General features: G+C 43.2%; 1 protein-coding gene across 1 annotated transcript in view; it reads right to left on the minus strand.

Moving 5' to 3' along the window:
• The window catches only part of KCNQ3 (potassium voltage-gated channel subfamily Q member 3), a 193,157-nt gene that overhangs the window by 22,475 nt on the left and 152,191 nt on the right, over nt 1-18,491 (minus strand). Inside the window, exons 3-9 of the mRNA XM_063131151.1 lie at nt 17,052-17,178; nt 15,951-16,123; nt 14,448-14,600; nt 13,875-13,985; nt 9,574-9,669; nt 6,783-6,877; nt 4,483-4,506 (exon numbers count right to left, since the gene is read on the minus strand). Coding sequence (XP_062987221.1) covers nt 4,483-4,506; nt 6,783-6,877; nt 9,574-9,669; nt 13,875-13,985; nt 14,448-14,600; nt 15,951-16,123; nt 17,052-17,178 — 779 coding nt within the window. The remainder of the gene's footprint in view (nt 1-4,482; nt 4,507-6,782; nt 6,878-9,573; nt 9,670-13,874; nt 13,986-14,447; nt 14,601-15,950; nt 16,124-17,051; nt 17,179-18,491) is intronic.

Here is an 18,491-nt window from a genome sequence, read left to right on the forward strand (position 1 = left end):
ACGGCTTTAACCATGGTAGTTGAGCCAGAAAGCCGGGCTGTGTTCAGAAGACACCTTAAACCATGGCTTTAACCATGGTAGTTGAGCCAGAAAGCCAGGCTGTGTTCAGAAGAGACCTTAAACCATGGCTTTAACCATGGTGAGTAAGGCTTTTTGCTGTGGTTTAAGGTGTCTTCTGAACACAGCCTGGCTTTCTGGCTTAACCACCATGGTTAAAGCCATGGTTTAAGGTGTCTTCTGAATGGGGCCAATATCTGAAATACTGTAAGCAGCAATAGTAATGGCCTCAAACCCGAACATCTGCCTTACATCACTGCCAGAGAAACATCATTATATAGTTCGGCTAAACAGGACGAGGGAGTGAGAGAGCCTTTGGATGGGTCACATGATGTGTGTGTGTGTGAGAGAGAGATGATACTGACATCAATTTTTTAGTTAGTAGTTGATAACTGCCCATGCGACTGTTAAGAATTCTTCAAACACAGCTCATCACATTCTCATGCAATACATTCTTATTTATTTTTTAAAAGCCCTTTCCAGGGGGTGGTTAGTAGCACACCATGGAAAGGGCTTTAAAAAGACTCAGTGAAAGGAGTTCTTTGATTACAGGAAAGAAACCCTTGGCTCAAACCCCATGTGATTCATATAAGAAGGGTGCAATCCTAACTCTATACTGTTAGTTTTACCCTACCCAGTGCCTGTTTACCCTACCCTGTGCCTGTTTGCATTCCCTTCCCCTCCTTATTGTTTTATTATGATTTTATTAGAATGTAAGCCTATGCGGCAGGGTCTTGCTATTTACTGTTTTACTCTGTACAGCACCATGTACATTGATGGTGCTATATAAATAAATAAATAAATAAATAAATAAATAAATAATAATAATAATACCCACTTATCTGGGAGCACATTCCATTGAACTTAATGGGGCTTACTTCTGAGTGGACGTGTGATTTATTCAACTGGTGCGTAGGCATATAAACCTACATGAATTGGCAATGGCTCAGTATCATTCCACCAACACATCCAAAATGAACTAAAACTGGGCTGCTTCCTAGGTACTATCCAATGTTAGTCCTATGTACACTTAGTAGACTCACTGAGATTAATGGGAGTTACGTTAGTTGTGCCAATGTGAGTGGTTAATGTTCATTCATGAGTCTCATTAAATCTAATTCATTTCAATGGATCTACTCTACATAGGACTAGCATTGGGTACTACCTCGTTTCCTTTAGTGGCTAACTAGATGACTAAGGCAAGCCCAAAAGCAAGACAGGTGGCTCCTTGATCTATACCACCTGTCCCCAATCCCATACCCTCCAGATGTGTTGGACTACAATTCCCATGCTATCTGGGAATGATGGGAGTGGGAATCCGACACACCTGAAGGCTGCCAGGTTGGGAAGGCTGCCCTATACAATGTAGTAGACCTTCTCCTTTCTCCTGTTTAGTCCTTTGCAGGCTGTGCACGCCTTCCCACCATCCTTTTCTTTAATCCAAAGAATTAACAGGAACAAATCCTGTCAGACTAATTTGATCTCATTTTTTGATGGGGTAACCTCCCTTGTGGACTGTGGGAATGCTGTGGACGTCATATATCATGACTACAAGATGGGGGATACTTGGTTCAGCAATACTACAAATGAGAAGGTTCTTGGAATCGTTGTAGATTGCAAGCTGAATATGAGCCAACAGTGCGATATGGCTGCAAGAAATGCAAATGCTATTTTGGGCTGCATTAATAGAAGTATAGCTTCCAAATCACATGAGGTACTGGTTCCTCTCTATTCAGCCCTGGTTAGGCCTCATCTAGAGTATTGCGTCCAGTTCTGGGTTCCACAATTCAAGAAGGACGCAGACAAGCTGGAGCGTGTTCGGAGGAGGGCAACCAGGATGATCAGGGGTCTGGAAACAAAGCCCTATGAAGAGAGACTGAAAGAACTGGGCATATTTAGTCTGGAGAAGAGAAGATTGAGGGGAGACATTATAGCACTCTTCCAATACTTAAAAGGTTGTCACACAGAGGAGGGCCAGGATCTCTTCTCGATCCTCCGAGAGTGCAGGACACAGAATAACGGGCTCAAGTTAAAGGAAGCCAGATTCCAGCTGGACATCAGGAAAAACTTCCTCAGGAAAAAGTTCCTGTCGTACTTCCTGAGCAGTACGACAATGGAATCAGTTGCCTGGTGAGGTTGTGGGCTCTCCCGCACTAGAGGCCTTCAAGAGGCAACTGGACAACCATCTGTCAGGGATGCTTTAGGGTAGATTCCTGCATTGAGCAGGGGGTTGGACTTGATGGCCTTGTAGGCCCCTTCCAACTCTGCGATTCTATGATAATAAGGCTACCTCTACAACAAAGCTATCCCGTTCACAGCAAAACTATTCTCTTCTATTACAGGGAAACGGGATGTTACATTATTTGTACTGAATCCACACTGGTGCAAGATTAGTGATTTTAAAAGTTGCTTGTAAAATAAATACATAATTTGAGAACATTAGTGTCAAGATGGGGGCCAGGCTCCCTTGGTTTGGTTTCAGATGCAGAGCTAGAATAAGTTCAGTCAAGACAGAGACCAGGGGAGGAAATTCCCCAAGACTCTCCAGAAGTAAGAGATGAATCTTCCCAAGGGCTTACGGAACAGGAGGTCCAGGTTCAAAGACGGTCTCTTCCTCCCCCTTGGGAACTCAGCCTTTGTCAGAGCAAGAGGGAGCACCAAAATTGGCAGACTCTGGGATTCCAGAGTCTGCCGCAGAGTTAAGCAGACAGAGTTAAAAGGAGGAGGAAGGTGGTCCACCAGACTGGCTGGTAGTTGAACTTCAATGGGTACTTTATTCTTTGGTGAACCCCCCAACCCACTGCACTATGCCATGGGCTGTAGAGACTGATGGGCATGCTGACTGTGGATAATGGGTGTTGTACATCTGGAGGGTTTGGGGCTGAGGGAGCTGCTATAGAGCAACAAGTGACCTCAAAAAACTGAGACAGGTGATGGCTGATCAAGATGCTACCTGATGCAATTCTACCTCTAAAGTCCGACTCTTGCAAGATATATTTCCGCAGACCCTGAGATATGAATCTGAGGCCCTCCTCCAGGTGCCCTGCCATGTAAGATACCATGTGAGGGCCTTTTCAGTGATGGCACCACAGGTATGCAATACCCTCAACCAGGGAGATCTGCCTAGTGCCTACTTTAATGTATTCTTCATCAAATACCTTTTTATTTTCCAAAATCTTTTAAAAATTGCAGTCGTTTTCAGTATTGTTTTCACTCTGTAGACTTGTATTCTTTGCTCTCTGTTTTCATTGATCTATTTTTGATCTGATTCTGTGTTTTTAATGCTGCATTTTATTTTATTGCTTTTTTATATAACGTACTTTTAATTTGTACTTTTTATTCTGTGAGTAGCCCAGAGAACCTCAAGTTATACGATGGCGGCCAATAAATCATGTAAGCAGATTGAATGTCAATATAGAAGAACCACATTTGTGCCCAGCTAGGACCTAAACTGGAGATAATCCAGGAACCTTATTCTAATGACTGTTCTAAACAAATGACTCATCACAAGGTAAAACTATTCTTTGACTCTACCACTTTGACTGTTGGTGGGGCATTGCATAAAAGTATTCCTTACATGTAGAAATCTAGATGTCAGAGGTAATGGTCCCAGCCTAAGCTTTTCCCCAAGTTTCTAGATATCTATGTGCAGGGAGTATTTTTTGTATAGTGAGCATTCAAATATATGACCCTTGCCTGGAATCTGAAGTGGTACTGTCCAGGAACTGTTTTACTAGTTGATGAGCAGTTTGTGTAGACTAGGGTCAGATCTACACCTTGTGTCAAATCATTACGGACATGGAATAAATAGCAGGAAATAATACTATGGAAGCATTATATGGAATGTGGATTATGCCCCAATAGTTATCAGTGCACTTCAATACTGCTGTAAAGCAGTAGTGTGGATCTAGCCTTTAATTTGTATAGGTTAGTTTGTCTTCCAAAGAGGGAGTTACAAATTAAAGAACGTTTAATGTATACTAATATATTCCCTTTACTATTGCATTTTCTCACTATAAATACCAAAAAACAATGCCCAATCAATTAGATTTTGTTCAGTGTCACTTATTTTCAGTCTTATTAGTGTCATTAAACCCTGGGCATGTCAGCAATTAAATCCACTCTGATATCAGATATCAAAGTCCTCGCTGTGTCTTTTATTTAAAACAATCATTATGAAATAGTCATTTCAGCAAGATGTCAAATGCTAATCTATGATTATCCTAGCCAGAGAGTCAATTTTCTCTCATCATTCAAGCAAACAATAACAACACAACATATTAACGAAGACTACTGAAAAATAAGTAGCCCCATACAAAGCAGTGGGGAGGGGGGCCGAAGTCTGGATTTGTATGCCTTGATCCGGAAGTGCAATGAATGAATGAAAGAATGAATGATCTTGAGTTGAGGATATTCATGACATACCTGGTGCCATCCACCTGCTCTTTCCTTTTGGAGGATTGAAAGTTGAAAGCAATAGGAAGAAAGCAAGGAGAAAAGAAGTAGGCGTTAAATTCAGCAGGACAACTTTGGGCATTAGGCTCAGGTACAGGCTGGCCTAGTAGGCACACAGTGGCTTCCTTACACTTTGGCCAGATCCACAGCCAGCAGGATATAGTGCTATGGAAGTGGTATGAAAGCAGTATATGGAGGCAGGATCTACACTACTGCTTTATGGTGCTATTGAAGTGCACTGATAACTGTGTTGGCACATTTATCATACACCACTTTCATAGTGTTATATCCCGCTTGGTGTAGATGTGTCATGGGCCCCAACAGTTGTCAGTGCACTTCAGTACCACTATAAAGCAGTAGTGTAGATCCTGTCTTTGAGTCCTGTCACCTAACTGATAAGAAGCTTGGCCAAAGACGTTTTGCGGCCTGAGACGAAGGCCAAGATGGTGTTGTATCTCTCATTTCATGTACAGAAGCTGAGTGGACTGCCAGCCAAATCTTTGTTCAATACTGGAGATGGGTTCGCAGCTGCCACCATACCAGAGGGCAGCAGGTCAGTTTAGGGGGTGCAGGGCAGGTTGTGTGGCACATTCAGTTCTGCCTTCCACCACAGCAAGGCGGCTGCCACCACACCACCCATTCACCTATCACTTAAGGCAGTCAACTCACCTTGATATATGGAGCAGAGGGCCCTTTCACACTACCACTGAACATATGGGTGGATTCCTGCATTGAGGGTGGATTCCTGCATTGAGCTGGGGGTTGGATTAGATGGCCTTATAGGCCCCTTCCAACTCTACTATTCTATGATTCTATATGGCCGCCATGAGTGGCCATGGCCAACAAAAGCATACGTTTCAGGCAGCATGGCTAGACAGCATGATCTTATTCCTTCCCCAGTCTGGTGCCCTCCAGATATTTTGGACTTCAACTCCCATCAGCCACCAGCAACATGACTAATGGCCAGGAATTCTGAGAACTGTCGTTCAAAATATCTGCACAGCATAAAGTTGGGGAGGGCCATATCCAACTCAAACCCCATTCATTTCAATGGATCTACTCTACGTAGGACTAACAATGGCTACAACCCACAGTCACTGCACACCCCTTTAGTGTGATTGGCTTAAGATCATCTAGAGAACATCATGGCTGGGTGAGTTAAATGTTTTTTTGTGTGTGTGTGTGTGTGTTTTTAACCATTTGTAAACTGCCCTGAGGACTTTGGTTGAGGATGGCACATAGAAATCTCAAAAAACAAGCAAGTAGATACAGCTTTACCTCACTGCTACCCAAGATCACTCGACAGGAACCAATTACAGAGCCAATTTACATGTACCACTTGGTGAACATCTGCATAGCACAGGAATGATGCCCCATTTAAACAGTGATGTTTACATCCCTAGTGGATGCCAGTTTGCTGTGTAGACATCTCCACGTTTCACCGAAAACTTCCTCATCCTGGTATGTATCTCACTTCTAAACTTGTCCAGATCTTTTCAGGCTCCAAGTTCAAGGAACCTGTCACAACTGGGATGCATTTTTTAAAAGCCCCTACCAGTGGGACCAGCAACAAAAAGTTGCCGCACGGTGTGCTCCACTTCAAAATTCCAGCCAGCCATGCCCTTTTCCAAAATACTCCATTGCAGCCCCTTCTCTGCCACCCGGATTTTTGGTTTCCCAACATTAGGTCCATGTTCCATGGCCACTGAGCAGAGTGGCCTGCTTTGCAGCTGTTTTGGGGTCCTCCTCCCCACCTTAGGATTTTTCTTTCCCCTAAAGATTTTTCGGGACTTTTTCAAACTATGGGGTTCTAATAATAATAATAATAATAATAATAATAATAATAATAATAATAATAATAATAATTTATTTCTTACCCGCCTCTCCGATTGGATCGAGGCGGGGAACAAAATCAAGCATAAAATACATAAAATACTGATTAAAAGCATGGTATACACTATTTAAAAACATCCTAAAAACATCCTAAAAACATCCTACAATATCCTAAAATTCTACTGGATAGAATTGGATACCCCTGTGGATACCTCTGTCTGGTGCCACTTTGTCTACGTAAAGAACTGCACTCGCAGAACTGAGTTCACTGTACACATAGTGTGTACTGCACACACACTCTCCACCCACTCTCTACAAGCTGACCCTTTCCTATGGCCTTCCTCCCATGTCCCATCTTGACAAGTGGGCATAATGACCCTTAAAGTGAACGTCGTATCAAACTGAGGACTGCTCAAAGCAACAACGACAAAACTTGCCTGAAGTATGGGAATGATACAATTGATTCATAAAATCTCCAAGTGGCAACCAGGTCCATCCTATTGGGATTAGTAGCATAGTATCTCCAGGCAGCCTAAGGAACACAAGAGGGGTGATATGATAAGAAGGAGAAGGAATGTGTGTGTGTGTATTTCTGTGTGTGTAACTTTCAGGGGTGCGGAAATTCTTTCAGCTTGTGGGCAGAGTTCAATTTCAAAGAAGCTCTCAGTAGGTGGGACTGAAAGCAAGGAGGAGGGGCAAATGTAAAAATAAATAAATATACCAGCATGTTTTAGCTTAAAACTCTTACAGATAGTAACTAAGGCTTAAGAAAGGCAGCGTAGCCATTTAGATGGTGAAATATGCACAATACCCAGAAAACTACAAAATGATCAGTGGATGGGGGGAATGGGCTCTGGTAGGGTGACCATGTGGAAAGGAGGACAGGGCCCCTGTATCTTTAAAAGTTGTATAGAAAAAGGAATTTCAACAGGTGTCATTTGTATGCCTGCAGCACCTGGTGAAATTCCCTCTCCATCAAACAGTTGAAGCTGCTGGAGCCCTGCCCTCTTTGGCTAGAGTGAACAGATACAAAAGAGGGCAGGGCTCCTGCAGCTTTAACTGTGGTGATGAAGAGGGGATTTCACCAGGTGCTGCAGCCATACAAATAACAATTGCTGACATTCCCTTTTCTATCCAACTATTAAAGATACAGGAGCCCTGTCCTCCTTTCCCTATGGTCACCCTAGGCTGTGGCCACCTAGAGAACCAGGGAGAGTTGGATAGAGACCCCAGGAGAGCCAGATTTGGCCCTGGGGCTTGAGGTCCCCCCCTCCATTTCCTTGTAGGCAAATGCAATGGGTCAACATTGTTCTAGATTTCCACCTAAAAGTGGAATAACAAGATGCGATGCAAGAGCCATGTTTTGGTATAGGAAAGGGTCCTGCTAACGGTGCCCTGTCCTACATCCTAAGTGTGGTCAGAATGGCCCCTTATCCAACCCAGAAAAACCGTGTGAGCTTTTAGAGTCACTTGGTGACAAGTGGGATAGAAATATGTGCCTGTGTTTGACGTAACAGGCACAGGATGGTGATTTAGCTCTGCTTGTATTGTTGGAAGTAAGGCAGTAAGTAGCAGACAATGTGGCCTTCTGTGGCGATACCACCTTTCTGTCCCTTAGGTATGTCTGAGTTTGTATGTCTAGTGAGTGTGGAATGTTTGACTGAGTGGGTGTGGCTAGTGATGCCGTGAGAGGAGGAGGGAGGAGTATAAATAGGTTGGCTGAGGAGATTGTGTTTAGTTTGAGTGAGTTAAGGTAGTTAGGGTTTGTTTAGTTTGGAGTGTCCAGTGGTGTGGAGAGTGAATGGAGATAAGATTTTAAGAGACTTAAGATTACTGTTTTGATTAGAACTAGTAGATTAAGCAGGTTAACTTGCATTTAAAGTAACTAAGATCCGTTAAACAAAAATAAACATTTTATTTTGTTTTGTTACCTCAAACCACATGTCTGCTTGGCTTTATCACCTGCTCTACAGTTAATACCATAAACACTATATATATATCTTTCAGCTTATTACATACACCGTAAAACCTTTCCAGATTCTAGCCTTTACCCTCTCATATGAGGAAAAGGTTGTGTTTTACCCTACCCTCAGGTTGTTCAAGTGGTAGTGCTTGGCTTGAGAAGGGTGTGCTAGGCAAGGCCTTCTGTATAAAGTCGGTGCCATCACACCTTCCTAGAATGCTCCTTGGAAAGATGGTCCATCATGACATAGCAGCATCACTCCAGGGCATTCTGGAGGGGTGCCAGTGACTTTTGTTCCTGCCCCCAAAATACAGCCGCTCCTCCTGAAAATGCAAAAAAGCGGAGGGCGGCTTCTCTTTCACACCCCAAACTCCCTCCCCTGAATTTGCTAAAATGTTATCAGTGGAAAACTTTCACTGGGGATGTTTTCTCACTACTCAGAAAACATAATGGAGAACTGAGTAGAAAACCTACTAAGTTATCGGTGGAGTGAGAAGTTAAAGCAACAAGTCCGCAGCAAGCTGGAGTAGTTCACCGATGAAATATTTTAGCCTACACAGGGATGATTTTTTCCCCGGGTCCTTTAACAAGTTTTCCAAATATATAACACAACTAGCTCAATTAAGAGGCATTTAGTGGGAGTCGGTGCGACTTGCCAATCTTATCAGTGAGAGCTAGTATTTTATTTTATAATGAGATTTTATGGCTCTAACCTTGCAAGCACAGGGAGTTTATGTCTTCCCCGGCGATAGCCAGGAATTGTTTTGGCAAAATAGCAGCTCCACCGACGAAGAAAACGTTTAATTAAAACAACTAAAAGAAAAAAATAAAACAAACAAGAGAGCTGAGGTGGAAGGCTGCTGCTCACATCGCTATTCTTGTATTTTTGTTTATCTTTTTTATTTTATTTTAAATTATTTATTTTTATTCCACTTACGTACAGCTCATCCTTTTACGTGTATTTTATTTTTCAAACTATGTTAAATTGTGATGGCTTCTCGCTTTTAGCAATAAAGATTTCACTCATTCATCAGCGGAGACCTTTCGGCCCAGCCCTGCTTTTGTAAGTTTTTAAATCAAATAAAATTGGAAGGGCTTCTGGTAGATTGCAGCATGTTGTGAAGAGAGGTGTGTGGAAAGTAAACAGCTGCTCTGCATCTCCCCTGACAAAAGACCTGAAAGCAGGCAGGTCCCATGGCTTTCAGGGGGGCTGCGAGCTGTGTGTACTTCAAATTGTGCATGATGAACAGGCGAGGATTGCAAACCTGGATGAGTTCTGCTGCTGGCTTTCTTCTTTTTTCAAAGTGCTTCTGGCGGTGTTGCTCCTGTACTTTCAGAGCCAATCCTGAACCTAAAATACCCTGAAAGTGGAATGGAGCAAAAACGCCTTAAAGGTTGTTTATTTTATGCATGTACACATTCATGCATTTCTTTATTTATATCAAATTCATATACCACCGAACTGGCAAATGTCCTGGTTTACAATCATGCGACAACAAAAACGGCAATAAAATAACGAAGGAAACATTTTCACTGTTGTGTTTACTGTTTTCTTTGTTTCTTTATCGCTGTTTCAAGGTAAAGAAACATTAAAGGCATTAAAGGCACAATGCTATGAGTGTTTAGAAAAATCCTATGCACGTTTAGAAAGAAGTCCTGGCAAAGGCATGCTGGGGGTTGTAGGACTTTTTTTCCTGTCTAAACACACATAGGATTGCACCCTAAAAGTAATTAAAAACCAGCAGTAAAGTTAATAATCAAAGCAAAAGATTAAAGATTAAACATCTGATAGAAGATGAAGGTCTTACCCTAGCATCTAAATCAGTGGTTTTCCACTTGTCCAGGCCCCACACCCACCTCAGACTCTCAACCTACAACATGGCGCCCACTTTCACAATTTTATCCATGCCCAACATGGCGGCAACAATTTAGCCGCAACCCATCTGGGCTAATCTCATGGTCTACCTTTGGGTCACGATCCTCCAGTTGAAGACCACATATCTAAATGAAGACAGTGAAGACACAAGGCAGATCTGCCAGGGGAGAATTCCACAGATGGGGGGCCGCTACTGAGAAGGCTCTTTCTCTGGTAACCACCCATTGCGCCATTGTGGATGGCAGCACCCAGATAAGAACCTCCAGAGATGATCTTAGCAGTTGGGCAGAAATGTATGGGATATTGCTGAAAATGTCAGAATGAGTTCAAATGGGAGGTTTCTCCCTGGGGATCTTTCACCTCAATTGTGGGGAAGAAGCAGCCCGGTTTATCCTAGGTATTCAGGGGAGCAGGAATCAAGGGGAGCATGATAGAACTTTGGCTCCATCATGGTGCTGTTCTTCTAAGGTGGAAAGTGCAGCCCTCAGTGGCATTTACAGTAACTCCACACCACTAGGGAGGATGTGCAAAATCTGTTTGTTCTGTCTTTTGGGGGCAATTTCTCCAAACTTCACCACCCAGAAACAGAAGCAGACTGGACACACAATTTGCACCTGGAAATGTGTACATTTCCAGACTTGCAATGTATTCTGTGGAACCAGAAAAATGCATGTGAATAAATGTACGCATTTGAAAAGCGCAACCAAAAAAAAAGTATGTTCCAAAAATTTGTAATTCGCCGCGCTGCTTTTCTCAGCAGGTGGCTTGAGTACATAAAATGCACTCAATCTGGAAAAAAAAGTATAACAAAAAATGCACATTTTACCTTGTCGTGGTGCTGGAGCTTGAGCACCTCAAGGGTGCCATGAGCTAAACCGTGAAGGGACACCCAAGATGGGAAGGTCATGGTAGAGAGGTCAGACTAAATACGATCCCTGGAGAAGGTAATGGCAACCCACCCCAGTATTCTTGCCGTGAAAACTAAATGGATCAGTACAACCAGAGATATGTCGGTATACCATCAGAAGATGGGACCCCCAGGTCAGAAGATGGTCAAAATGCTACTGGGGAGGAACAGAGGATAAGTTCAACTAGCCCCAGATGTGATGACGCAGCTAGCTCAAAGCCGAAAGGACGACTAGCGGGCCGACGGTGCTGGTGGTGAACGACGAATCCGATGTTCTAAAGATCAACACACCATAGGAACCTGGAATGTAAGATCTATGAGCCAGGGCAAATTGGACGTGGTTATTGGCGAGATGTCAAGATTAAATATAGATATATTGGGTGTCAGTGAACTGAAATGGATTGGAATGGGCCACTTCACATCAGATCACCACCAGATCTACTACTGTGGACAAGAGGATCACAGAAGAAATGGAGTAGCCTTCATAATTAATAATAAAGTGGCTAAAGCAGTGCTTGGATACAATCCAAAAAATGATAGAATGATCTCAATTCGAATTCAGGGTAAGCCATTTAACATCACAGTGATCCAAATATATGCCCCAACCACAGATGCTGAAGAAGCAGAAGTAGATCAGTTCTATGAGGATCTCCTTGTGGAAGGGCCGTGGCTCAGTGGTAGAGCCCACACTTGGCATACAGATGGTCCTAAATCCAACCCCCAGCATCTCCAAGAAGGGCTAGAAAAATTACTGCATGAAAACCTGGAGAGTCCACAAATAAGTAAAGAAACCTTTCCTGATCCCTTACAATTAAGACGATGAGATGGGAGAAAGGGGTGGATGTATTGGTCACCGTATCACTATCAATAATCACATGTAATATGAAAATAACTGAAGTATAACTTTAATATACTGAGCAAAATAGCTACTCTGTATAGTTCAAGTATATATAAACTATATGGTATATAGTTTGGGACTATATCGAGGCTTTGGACCTCGATACTTGAGAGAGCGCCTCTCCTTATATATGCCTGCCCGAGACCTTAGATCTGTTGGAGGAGCCCTTCTCCACATCCCACCAATGCAACATATAAGTTATGATGGGACAAGGGAGAGGGCTTTCTCTGTGGTGGCATCCAGACTATGGAATGCCCTCCCCTTGGAGGCCCGATTGGCGCCAACATTGATTGCATTTCGACGCCAAGCAAAAACATGGCTTTGATGGTTAAACTCACTGGCACATTGTTTTAACTGTGTTAACTGCATCTATTGCTTTTTAATTATATACTGTTTTAACTTGGATTATGGTTTAATTTGTTTTTAACTGTGTATATTTATTGTTTTATACTGTATGTTTTTATCTGTACGCCACCCTGAGATCTTAGTGATATAGGGCAGGATATAAATATTTTAAATAAAAATAAATATTACATTAAAACATCAATAGAAATGATAAAGAACAAAGAAACAACAAAAAACCAAACGCGTTTCGACCATGCAAGGTCTTCTTCAGTGGTCTAATAAAATATACATATACATAAAGTATATTGTACATTGATGGTGCTATATAAATAAATAATAATGATAATAAAGTGCATAGAGTTATCTTTGAATTATCATAGCCACTTCACACTCTAGTCTGTTTGTCTTTTAAAGGCTCGATACGGCTCTAGTTGTTATCCAGCTTATGGTTTTTGGAAAAGCCCTCTTGTCCCAAATGATGGGGTAGTTTTTAAACGGCAAGGAGCTGTTTTCTTTATGTAACGAATCCAGCACAAAATATAGAAGTTTTCCAGCGTGTTGTTCAAGCTGCTAGCAGGAATAACAACGACAAAAATTGCTGCCAGTCAGTTTCGACAATACTGGGATAGATGTACCAGTGGTCTGACTCAGTAGAAGGCAGCTTCCTGTGTTTCCCCATTTCTCTCCCTCTCCTTGAAATTGTTGTCTTTGCCCAGAGGGAAATTCCCCTATCTTTCATAATGCTTGAATACAAAACCACCAAAAGGAACTGTCTGGCGACAGATTCGAAACGGAGACCTTGTTCAGACGACGTGCTAAGCCACGATGGGTAAGTATTTTGAGCTAAACATCAGGCCTGTTCAGAAGAGACCTTAAACCCTGCTGGTTAAGGCTTTTGGTTAAGCAACAGGGTTTAAGGCATCTTGTGCGATGCTAAACCCTGCTCACTCACTAACCACAGTCGGAGCGTGTGCAGCAGGGTTAGCAGCTCTAACCATGGCTTAAAGTGTTCTGTTCAATAGCACGGCTTGTGGTTAGTGCTAATCCCAAAGAACCTGAATTTCACTAACCACAGAGCCTGAAGTATCATCTGAACAGGCCCACTATGGCTTAGCGTGTTGTACGAACCATTCCTAACCATGGTGGCTACATAACCATGGTTTAAACACGTTCACTAACCATTTGCTGCAAAAGGGTTAGTGGCCTAATCATGGCTTAGTGTGTTGTCTGAACAGGCCCAGAGAGTGTTACACACATAACAGAAACCTTCGGACTGGGGAAGTCAGTGTAAGGAGGCACTCCCAGCTCCTGGAGGAGCATCAGTTTCCTGCCAGGGATTCTGGGACTTGCAGTCCCATAATTCAGTGGAGAAAGATGCTTTACTAGGAGAGCATATCCAAGGGGCTTTGGGGGATGTTTGATTGAAACACTCAAAACACCTAACCCCCTTTCGGGGCATTGGAGGTTGATCCCTAATTTCCATCCCTAATTCCAACCACTCTTCCACATCATCTCAAGAGAGGTCATCGACAGAACTTACAGCTGGAAGGGCAAAAAACGACACTCCGACGAGAGAGAACGTGGCCGCTATCAGGCGTCCCTCCCACGTCTTGGGTGTCTTGTCACCATAGCCAATTGTTGCCAGTGTAATCTGTGGGGAGAATGTTTGGGACAGTCTGTAAGAAAGACAAAGCAAACGGGCAACGCGGATGATTTCTTGTACTTTACAGCTCCATCATTCCACTTCCAGCTGCTCCATATTTCCAAATGGGATCTCACCTTCTTTGAGAGCCTGCAGAAATATTACCCTTGTAATGGCTGTCTCCTTTGTATCCATGCTTGTGCAAGATTTTCAGTCCGTTTAGAAAATGTTGCAGGAATCACGTTTTGATATTTTTGCATATTTTTCTTTAAGAGATTGAAATTGAATAACACAAGTCTGTCTGTCTGTCTGTCTGTCTTTCTCTTATCCCATCCCACAATACAACCCAAGGTAAATAACAGTTAGCATTAAAATCATAAAACAACCACCCCAAAATCTAGAAAGACTCCATAATACTCAAATGAATGTTCTAACTCCAATCTCATTCAGTACACCACTGCAGATACTCACAAGCCCCCACCAAAGTGCGTCGGCATAGGTTTCAAACTCTTTTATTTCCTTCCCTTCTTCATTCTTTTCAGGCACATCCTTCTCCACCAAGTAAACCAAGAAGGAGGAAAGGATAAGCGTCAGGAACCCAATGTACCAGGCAGTGATGAGTTCCTAATAGGAAAACATAATTACAGCCATAAACAAAAGTGATGTACCTGACCGTGCAATTCTAGTTCGTGCCTCAGGGCTCCTGACAATTAGAGGGAAGGAGGGTAGCTCAGTGACAGAGCAGCTGCTTTGAGCGCAGAAGCTCCCAGGTTCGATTTTCGGCTTCTCCAAGTAGAGCAAGGAAAGAATCCTGCCTGAAACCATGGAGAGCCCTTGCCGCCTGTCATTGGCCTGGTTCAGACAACACGCTAAACCATGCTGCTTAACCACAAAATGGCATTCCATTAACCATTCTGTGGTTAAGCAGCATGGTTTAGCGTGTTGTCTGAACCAGGCCAGTGCTAACAATACTGGGCTAGACAGACCAAGGGTCTGACTCACTATAAGGCACCTTCCTATGTTCCTAGAGCCACCTTGTTGCTTTCAGTCTGGCATCATTTACTTCTTTCTGGATCTGGACCAGCACTGCTGCTTCTGTGCACATGACGTCCTTCACTGTTCTATTCTTCTACATCCTACCCGCTTCCCTAGCCCTCCATTCTCACCAGTGGTGTAGCAGTCAATTTGGAAATGCAGACACTCATCATGGCAGTCCCCACCGCCATGCCCCCAAGGAGAGTCCAAAAATGCAGACAGTTGGGTTGACCCATATCAACAAACCAGATCTAGGAGTTCTCATCTCTTCAGGGGCAGTTCTTTTGTAAAGCTAATGAGTCTTAATCGCCAATTCAAGACCAAATATTTTATTTATTTATTTATTTATTACATTTATAGCCAAACCTTTTTTCCTCCAAGGAACCCAAGGCGGCGTACATAATCCTCCTCCTCTCCACTTTATCCTCACAACAACAACCCTGTGAGGTAGGTTGGGCTGAGAGCTTATGACAGGTCCAAAGTCACCCAGTGGGTTTCCATGGCCGAGTGGGGACTAGGACCCAGATCTCTCGACTCCCAGTCCAACACTTTAGCCACTACACCACACTGGCTTATTGTTCAACAATATATTGCTGCACGGAAAATGCATTCCCCAACCCTCCACAGCTAGTGTAAGGATTGCAGCTAACCTAGGGTGACCCTATGGAAAGGAGGACAGGGCTCCTGTATCTTATACAGTTGTATTGAAAAGGGAATTTCAGCAGGTGTCAATTGTATGCATGCAGCACCTGGTGAAATCACCACAGATGCATCACCACAGATAAAGCTGCAGGAGCTCTGCCCTCTTGACCAGATACAAAAGGGAACAGGGTATTCTGAGGGGAGTGGCAGATGATGGCAGTGTTCCTGCTAATAAAAGAATGGTAGTGTTACCTCCCTGTAAGCCTTGACACCGCTACGCCAACGGTTCTCACTTACTTTGCTGTGTGCGCAAATGGCAGATCCTAGAAGCTTCCAGGTGCCTCCTCTCCTGTCCATCCGCAGCATCCGTAGGATCTGAAGGAAACGGAGACTTCTCAGCGACGTAGCCAGGACATTGCCTTGGTTGCCGACCGCCACCACTGGCACAGAGGCGATCAGGACAAAGATATCTGCGGAGCAAAGAAAACAACCAAAGAACAAATCCTGCACGTGTTTCAGTGCATTTTTTTTTAATGTAATGTTCTAGTGGATAATATGCATTGTTTCTTGTTGATCTTGATTCTTTGTTTGTTTTGCTGCTTTGTCTCCAGGAGCTGGTAAATGGTGATGTTCCTACAGCATGTCCACCGTCCAGTCCAGTCTGGGCCATCACCATGTCCTCACCACCAGTAAGTAATGCAAAGTGGAGGGTTTCACCTAGGTCAGGAAGCCATCAGACTGAAGGAAGACTTTTAAGCTCTGATGTGCCCCCATTAACAACAGGTCAAAGACACCTCATCCAATCCTCAATCAATCCATAGACTCATAGAATAGTAGAGTTGGAAGGGGCCTATAAGGCCAACAAGTCCAAGCCCTGCTCAATACAGGAATCCACCCTGACAGATGGTTGTCCAGCTAGGATATTTTAGATTGAAGCTCTTACTGTGAGTAAATAATCCTGAGGCGAGGCATTTCAGCATTGTAGAAGGGGGGGGACTGTAGAAAACCCAGAAAACCACCTGATTGGGGGAAAGAAGGGGGTGGGATTGCCAGAAAGGGGGTGTGGCCTAGGAAGGGGTGTGGCCATCTGGGATATTCCAAAAACAGAAGGAAGGAGGCATCCAAAGCAGGTGGTCAGAAAGCAGAGAAACACATTCTCAGGATGCAAAATGTTTATTTTCAGGAAGCCCCATGGATTTCAGCCTGTCCTTTATTCTAAGGCCTTCCTCAGGGGGTTGTTAGAAAGAAGTGCCTGCAGATTTTCTTCTAGCAAAAAGATTGTCTTTTCTTTCTGATCTGGGGAATCCCACCGGGACAGATTGGGACTCCAGGCAGGATAGGCCTGAGGTTCTACCCTTCTGTTTTAGGAGAGCCTGCAATGGAACAGATTGTGCTTACCCAACATACACAATGGCTTCCTGGCGAACTTCAGCCTCCCTCGCCATCCTTTGTATCGACAGCAGCAGCCTGCAGCCCAGATCCTTAAGGCAAACTCTGCTCCAAAGATGAAAATGGCAAATGTTTCCTACGTGAAAATGGGAAAGAAATAGCAAAACCAGGGAGTGACATGTTTCTAGGGATGACCTGATCAGCAACATCTGAGCTGGTCAACGTTCTCAGAATTCCATCTTGAAGCTCAGTCCAATTCATATCCTCCTAGCCTGAGGGAAGCTCGAAAAATGGCAACCAGGGAGAGGGCCTTTTCAGTGGTGGCCCCTCAATTATGGAATGATCTCCCTGATGAGGCTCGCTTGGCGCCAACGTTGTTCTGTTTTTGGCGCCAGGTCAAGACTTTTCTCTTCTCCCAGGCCTTTAACAGCATTTAATAGCATATGCTGAGTTTTTTAACTGACCCCAGAATAGTTGTTTTTTAATGGATATTGTCTGTTTTTGTTTGTATTTTATGCTTTTTATGGTTTTAAATTTTGTATATTTCTTTTTAATGTTCACTGTTTTTAACTTTTGTAAACCACCCAGAGAGCTTCAGCTATGGAGCAGTATATAAATATAATAAATAAATTATTATTATTATTATTATTATTATTATTATTATTATTATTATTATATTATTAATAATAATAATAACAGAAAGTGAGCTTTGGTTCCCCCCCCCCATTTTTCTCATAAAACGTTTGTGTTTCCATGCAGTTTTCCAAATGCACACCTCAGTTCTGTGCATTTTTGAAATGTACACATTTTTCTCCCATCAATTAAAGAACGTTTGGGTTAGGGTGACCATATGAAAAGGAGGACAGGGCTTCTGTATCTTTAACAGTTGCATAGAAGAGGGAATTTCAGCAGGTGTCATTTGTTTGCATGCAGCACCTGGTGAAATTCCCTCTTCATCACAACAGTTAAAGCTGCAGGAACCCTGCCCTCTTTTGAATCTGGACACACTAGGCGGGGCTCATGCAGTTTTAACTGCTGTAATAAAGGGGGAATTTCTCCAGTTGCTGCAGTCATACAAAAGACACCTGCTGAAATTCCCTTTCCCATACAACTGTAAAAGATACTGGAGCCCGGTCCTCCTTTCCATATGGTCACCCTAGTTTGGATGCATTTTTTAAAGTAGAATACATTTTTTTCCACGTACGCACTTTTTTCAAACACAGTTTTTGTTGTCGAGCAAATCCCACCGCAAGCGCAGAAATGTTCAGACTTTGACTTCAGATTGCAATCAGGCCCACGATTGTTTCCAGGTGTTGTGAACTGGGTAAATCCTGATCAGTAATTAACTGAAACAAATTTCTCATGCACCCCTACATATTACCAGGCTGCAACGACTCTGAAGGTGTGAAAGAAGTTCCTGGAATGAGGAGAATTTCACTGACAGCAATA

The sequence above is a fragment of the Elgaria multicarinata genome, chromosome 7 (genome assembly GCF_023053635.1).
Source record: "Elgaria multicarinata webbii isolate HBS135686 ecotype San Diego chromosome 7, rElgMul1.1.pri, whole genome shotgun sequence".
NCBI classification, from domain to species: Eukaryota; Metazoa; Chordata; class Lepidosauria; order Squamata; family Anguidae; genus Elgaria; species Elgaria multicarinata.